The sequence below is a fragment of the Centroberyx affinis genome, unplaced genomic scaffold (assembly GCF_046629955.1).
Source record: "Centroberyx affinis isolate AG114_WGS23_722 - 3 ecotype Tasmania unplaced genomic scaffold, CSIRO-AGI_Caff_v1 ptg000637l_1, whole genome shotgun sequence".
Classification (NCBI taxonomy): domain Eukaryota; kingdom Metazoa; phylum Chordata; class Actinopteri; order Beryciformes; family Berycidae; genus Centroberyx; species Centroberyx affinis.
The window spans coordinates 400,001-407,245 of record NW_027279263.1 but is presented as its reverse complement, the minus strand read 5'-3'; the positions used below and the strand labels follow the sequence as shown (position 1 = coordinate 407,245).

The 7,245-nt window shown below is 36.1% G+C and overlaps 1 protein-coding gene across 3 annotated transcripts in view; it reads right to left on the bottom strand.

Annotated features, from left to right (window-relative positions):
- Positions 1 to 1,048: 1,048 nt before the first annotated feature.
- lat (linker for activation of T cells) overlaps positions 1,049 to 7,245 on the bottom strand; it is a 15,031-nt gene continuing 8,834 nt past the window's right edge. For 2 of the 3 annotated variants that reach the window (XM_071518863.1, XM_071518864.1), the window contains exons 8-13: positions 5,835 to 5,880; positions 5,635 to 5,708; positions 4,867 to 4,914; positions 3,759 to 3,800; positions 2,277 to 2,380; positions 1,049 to 2,175 (exon numbers count right to left, since the gene is read on the bottom strand). In XM_071518863.1, the coding sequence (XP_071374964.1) occupies positions 2,161 to 2,175; positions 2,277 to 2,380; positions 3,759 to 3,800; positions 4,867 to 4,914; positions 5,635 to 5,708; positions 5,835 to 5,880 (329 nt within the window). In that variant the 3' untranslated portion in view covers positions 1,049 to 2,160. The remainder of the gene's footprint in view (positions 2,176 to 2,276; positions 2,381 to 3,758; positions 3,801 to 4,866; positions 4,915 to 5,634; positions 5,709 to 5,834; positions 5,881 to 7,245) is intronic. The other variant, XM_071518865.1, reaches the window with a different exon arrangement.

Here is a 7,245-nt window from a genome sequence, read left to right as displayed (position 1 = left end):
TTCTGATGGTGACATGAGGAATTTCCCTCTCATTAACAGGAGATGAGTGGATTCAAACCACAAAAAGAACCCCATAATATTACAGCACCACCATCAGTGTCTATTCTGTTAACTTAATTTTCTTACCCTTTTGCTCTTCACTAGAGCTGCAATGATTAATCGATTAGTTGTCAACTATTAAATTAATCGGCAACTATTTTGATAATCGATTAATCGGTCTGAATAATTTTTTTTTTGTCAAAATTCTCTGATTCCAGCTTCTTAAATGTGAATATTTTCTGGTTTCTTTACTCCTCTATGAGAGTAAAGTGAATATCTTTGGGTTGTGGACAAAACAAGACATTTGAGGACGTCATCTTGGGCTTTGGGAAACACTGATCCACATTTTTCACCATTTTCTGACATTTTATAGACCAAACAAGTAATCGATAAATCGAGAAAATAATCGACAGATTAGTCGACAATGAAAATAATCGTTAGTTGCCGCCCTACTCTTCACCTTTAATGTCTCAGGGGAGCCTACTTTACCCTTGCAAGTCACTTAAAGTATAAGTTCAGTGATTTTGGACCTCCTATATAATGTGTCTCTTGCATAACTGTAGTACTTGGACCCACAGAGAATATTGGCTCCAGAGTCAAAATATCTCTTAAAGGAGCCGGTCTGTGACAACTATCTGGAGACCGACTGTCGTGTTTCTGTCCTCGGCCCGGAAAGCAGCAGCACCGCACCGTTTCCACTCAGTAGATCGTCTCCTACCAAACTCTGTTTACCTGACCGTCTGCAAAACTAGATCACTCTGCTTTTACGTGTGCCCTCTGGTGTTTTTTTTTTTTTTTTCCTGCCTCTGGAGCCAATATTGTCTGTGGGATCAAATTATATATAGGTCCAAAATCCCCGAACCTATACTTTAAGATTCTTGAGATTTTCAACACAGATCTCAAGCTGCAAAAATAACCGACATTAAGATGAATAGTCAATAATCAATAATAATGAATAGTTAATAATCAAAGACTTTCCTACAAATTCAAGAGAAAGAAATTGGCTGATAACTAAAGGAATGAAACTTAGTATGCGTGTAGAAATTTTGTTAAAATTTTGTTTTGTTTATTGTAGTCATTAGAAGAAAAAAAAAACAGTTTTAGTTCAAACAGTTGAAATATGGACGGTTTCGGTTGAGACAGCAGTAAACCGTGGTAACATAAATACCGTGTAAAAAAAATAATTTGTGAGTTCAGACATTCTCAGGAGTCGTCAGCAAATCCATAGTAAAGCTCATATGTATCATTTCAGAATATTAAGATGTATACTGTGGAGGATAGGGAAACCTCTACACTATAAAATAAACCGTTTACCCATAATATTAACTGCAATAGTCGCATGCTGATCAAAATGACAAAAAAAACAAACCCAAAATTATAGAATTTGTAATATTTTGACATGATAGAATCAAAACTGAGTAGAGTGAATAAGAGAGGGGAATCTGTTTGGAACGACATCACCTCCGCTGACACCAGAACAGCCGCACCAAAGAGGAATTACCACAGCTTCCATGTCATGTTGGGAGTCTTCTAACCTCATCCACTTCTCCATTTGCATGGCTGGAAATGGAGTTAAACCCCTCTTATTTATGTCAGCACACCTTCAGTGAACAAAGTCTCAAGCAGCTCAAAACATAAACAAAAAAAAGCCCTGCAGACAAGTGATGATCAGCAAACTAAAAAACTTGTTTTGCGTGCTGATCTCAAATCAGTCTTCCGTACCAAAGAGGGCCGACAAAAGCTTCTAGTCGGTATTTGAGATCAGCGTTCCTGCTCTAAGAAGCCTTAAACTGAAACTTCTCATTGGCAACTTAAAAGCATGATTTTTTTTTTAATATATATTCAGGTCTTGAAGAGCATCCATCGGCCTCCAAGAGCAGCTGAATTTATTCCTTTTCTAGTTATTTCCTTGGTTTAAAGACGAAGCTGAGACGGTTTCTTCTTCTTCATGTCATTTCAGTTTTTCACGGTGCATCCTCAGTGATTTCGTCTCAGTCGTTGAGCGATTTCTATACCTATATACTATATTTCTATCCATCATAAAAAAGGTGGAGCTACAACAAGCAAGATGACAGTTGAGAAGATCACGGTCAGGGGTTCTGTCCCATCATGCAGTGGGGGCTAGTCGTCCATCATCTGAAAGGAAAAAAGAAAAGAAAACTTAAGTGATTGGGCCAAAGTCCTTCAGTCTGCAGAGGAGAAGTGTGAAACATCAGTGAGTTTATATTTGAACCTACCGCTGGTTGATTGACATAGTTCCCCTCTTCATCATCATCATCATCATCGTCATCATCATCATCGCTCTCCTTGTCATTTGCACACATCCAATTCAGTGCTGCTGCTGGAGAGAAAGAAGATGGATCGATACCAATACTGACATCCAACAACACATGGAACTCAAAACTCACAGCAGAGTGACTGGAAGGATGTTAGATATTACGGTAACACTTTATAAGGATCACTAAGTTAACACTAATTAACAGTTAACAGTGTCTGGTAATCATTTACTAATGGTGTTTATGTTAACTAAGGTATTAATTTGTACATTATTTAATAGTCATCTTTATAAACTATTAAATAATGTATAAATTAATACCTTAGTTAACATGAACACCATTAGTAAATTACACATTAGTTAACTGTTAATTAAGGGTTAGTTAATGCTTATTAAGCATTAACTAACCCTTAACTTAGTGACCCTTACTGTAAAGTGTTACCGATATTTCTAACGTCTCAGATTTCTGGCTTTCAAATCGCAGTTCCCTCTGGTTGCCAGTAGAGGTCACAGATTACTCCTTTAAATGAGTATTTGCAGTGATAAAGTAGCATGCTTCTGAGATTACAATGCAATTTTAATAAAAAAAAAAAAAAACACCCTAAACTTAAACAAGCTTTAAGTTAGACTCTGCTGAGTAGTGCAAACTGTAGGAGCGATAATGAACACTTGATGGTGAAATCATGCTTCCTGCACAGGTTGTCTTTGAACTCTTGAGGTCTCACTTCTCTCTCTCTATTGGTCCAGAGGGAACAAAGTGGCAGAGGTGTGACCAAGTCAACTTTGCTCGAGGCACAAGTCAGGCACGAGTCTCAAGTCAAGTCCCAAGTCTAAATGTAGAACACCAAGTCGAGTCAGTTGTTTTTAGTTGTTTTAATAGGATAAAAACTTAGTAAGAGCATCATGAGTTTGATTTCTATAATCAGTTTCAACTTCAGTAAATTCAATCGTTCCATATTAATTCAGAAAACAATTTAAATTCCATTTAGTCATTTAAACAAACACAAGATCTTTTGTCAAGACTATAGAAACCTTTTCAAGTCATCAAAGTACAAGTCAGAGGTCAAGTCCCAGGAAAACTAAACAAGGACAGGCTCCTAAAACTAAACTAGAAGGCTGTTTGGCTCCTGTCTGCTCTCCTGAACCGGTCGTCAGCCTCAGATCCATTATAAAAAGGAGTTGTTCTATTAGGTGTACATGCTATATGGACTAGTGCTGCATGTGGCAGTGATACCAGCAGGGACTACAACCTCCACCTGGGCCAAGTTTCAAACCCACAAGTCTCCAGATATCAGGCTCATTAGACCCTCTGACACACCAGCAAAGACGTAGATTCAGCTACACTCTGATGTCTAATGGCGTTAAAGTCCAAAAGCAGGTTAAAGTGGATTAAAGTACCATGAGGTGAACCAGAGATCGCTGCTGTCTGTGTTTCCAAACTCACCTGGAGTCTGCAGCAGCTCCACATTCAAATAGTCTCTATCATCTGAGGAGGGAAGAAGAAGACAGTAACTCTACAGCACTTTAAAAAACTAAAAATAAGATCAAAAATGAAGAACATTTTTTTAATACTTTACATTATGTGTTCATTAACTGTTAACTAATGCATTTACTAACATGAATTAAACATAAATAACAACATTAAAAAGATGAGTTAATGTTAAATGCACAACAAACAACTGCTTTAAGTAATGTTGCTATACATGATTGTTAATGTATTGTTTCAGTTTAGACAATACACTGGCATTAACAAATGTATAACAACATTACATAATGCAGTTGTTTATTGTTTATTTAATATGAACTCATCTTTGTTAATGTCACTGTTCATGCTTAATTCATGTTAGTAAACACATTAGTTAATATTATTAACAAACATGTATAACAACATTAATTAATGCAGCCGTTTATCTAAGCTGTTTATATTTAACATTAATTAATCTCTTTTAATGTTCTTATTCATGTTTGATTCATGTTAGCAAATGCATTAGTTAACATTAGTTAATGAACACTTAATGTTAAGTGTTACTGAAAAAATAGAATAAAAAATGAAATGAAGAAAATAAAAAATACAGATATATATATATATATATATATTCTTTTTTAAGAGAAAAATAAATGAAAAAACAAACAAAAAGGACATATACAACAGGGTTTCAGCTCTAATAATAACTAAAGGTCATATAAACATCCAACACTAGAACATGTTAAAATCTGACTTGGTCCCACCTTTTGGAGTGGGTTTTCAAAATAATAATATATCATAAATGATTATAATAAATAATGATAAATTTGGCATCACTACACAGACTATATGGAGTCGGACAATATTATCAGTTGGCTGTTCACAAACTCAGTCGGGCAGCATTTGTGCTAAAAAGTAAAAAAAAAAAAAAAAAGTTCTGCCAAAAGCAAAAAAATATCGCTTAAAAACTGAAGCCCGTTCAGCTGTTCAGGTACAGCTGCTGGTTCTGCTGGGAGGCTGAGGATCCATTTACATTAACATAACATTAACATTACATTAACATTACCACACATTATAAATCACTCACCCGGCTCTATGCTTGGGTCGACGTTCACATAGTGCGGCTCTACATCGACTGTTGAGAGAGAACAGCACATCATATCAGGTGTGAAATGCGTTACTTCATTATTCACAAGACATATTTATCTAATGCTTATAATATTATTTACACATGATTTCATCCTCCAAAACCTAACCGAAGTTGTTAAGATGACACTCAACATTAATAGCAACCCGTTATGTGCTTTACTCATGCCATGGCATTTTTTTTTTCCAAATAGTGGATACAGAAGTGGCACCATCACTGCATTTTCTCTTCTCTATTTTTTTTTTTTTGTGGATGTCAGTGAGGAAATTGGGGAGAAAAAAACACAAAAAAAAAGTGCAGCCTCTGTACTTTTATACATAGTGTTGGAAGTATGAAAGTTTAGTTTTTCTTTGAAACTCCAGGAACTGGAACCAAATGCATTAACTCCATTAGAGACACAGCTGATCCTCACTGTTTTCCATCATAAAACTGTGTTAAGGAGCATTGAAGTGACCTGGTTAAAGGCTTCCTAGCAAGACAGGTACAATGGAAAAGAAAATGTCTTATTATTGTCTAAAGATTAAATGTAGACAAAGACAAATATAGCCCAAGTAAGTAAACAGGATGAATATTTTTGCCCAAACTAAAATTTTCTGTTATTGGAATTTGTACAATTCTTTACTTCAAAAAATCTCAAATAAATGTATTTTGAACTAATTTCATAGCACAAGAAAATGTGCAAAAAGTCTCATTTTGGCCAAACTGTACCTGAACTGTGAGTCGAGGCGAGACTTTGACTGGACTGACGAATCTCAACTTTGGGCGGATCAGGCAGCACTTTTCTATAAGAGAGAGAGAGAAGGGGAGGACGGGGTCAGACACACCGGCCATCTAAAAACATGGAGGGGGGGGGGGGGACAATGAAAGAGGAAGAAAGAAAGAAAGAAAGAAAGAAAGAGGAAACGTACACATAACCCGGCTCTTCTCCATCGCTCTCGTTTTCGTACTCCGGTCCTGCAAGATGCAACAAGATGGCGTGTCAGATCAAAGGGAATGACATCACACAAATACATGCTGCAGTGGGCGGAGTCTGTCTGTCAATCAAGCCCTTTAAAGGTGTCAGTGAGCGCTCCTAACTTAAAATTCAGTATAAGTAAAGTAGAATAACAGCAGTGGTGGAAGAAGTATTCAGATCTTTGACTTAAGTAAAAGTAGCAATACCACAGTGTAAAAATACTTTGTTACAAGTAAAAATCCTGCATTCAAAATCTTACTTAAGTCAAAGTACAAAAGTATTAGCATCAAAATGTACTTAAAGTAGCATAAGTAAAAGTAGTCATTATGCAGAATGGCCCATTTCAGAATCATATATATCATGTTATTGGACTATAATTATTGACGCATTAATGTGTTCATCACTTTAATGTTGCAGCTGGTAAAGGTGGAGCTAATTTTAATTACTTTATATACTGCTGGGTAGCTTAACCTATAAAAATATATCATAATTTATTAGTTGATTTATAATTTGTATTAATAATCTAAATCTGCAAAGTAACTAGTAACTAAAGCTGTCAAATAAATGTAGTGGAGTAAAAAGTACAATATTTCCCTCTGAAATGTAGTGGAGTAGAAGTATAAAGTAGCATGAAATAGAAATACTCAAGTAAAGTACAAGTACCTCTAAATTGTATATAAGTACAGTACTTGAGTAAATGCCCTTAGTAACATTCCACCACTGAATACCAGTCCAAATTAGTATCTTTAGAAACCAGAGATTTCATTGGTCTCTGTACTTTGTCAGTTTAAACAAACGAGACGATCACAGAAAAGACTGGCCGCCTCTACGCTGCATTTTACACCGTTTTTGCCACATCCTCACTGTGATGGGAAGCAGCGGGGTTCATGGGAAATGTAGTCTCAATTTTGAGAAACACTAACATTATGTGAGATAGAGGCGACCAGTCGTCTCCACCGAGGTCTCATTTGTTTACAGTAATTACACCAAGGTATCAGTTAATTTGACAATGACATGCTGATGTTTGATACACACAGCACCTTTAACTGGAGTGATTTTGACCAGAGATATTTTCAGTCAGTAAAGATGTAAGTGTGATCTTTGACTTCATCTTCAGGATTTGATATATATATATATATTTTTTTCTTTAGTCTCTGGATGAATGTCATCCTGTTCACACCACATCAGCCAGTCTGTGTCTAAATATTCAGACTATTCTGTAACGGGGCGGTGAGGTCTGATCCTGTGTCAGTGCTGACGTGTCCTGACTGAGCAAGACACTGAACCTCCAGGACTCTGCACTCTTACAAACTGTCTTCATGTATGTGAGACACTTTTGTAATTACACTGTGATCAGTACGGTG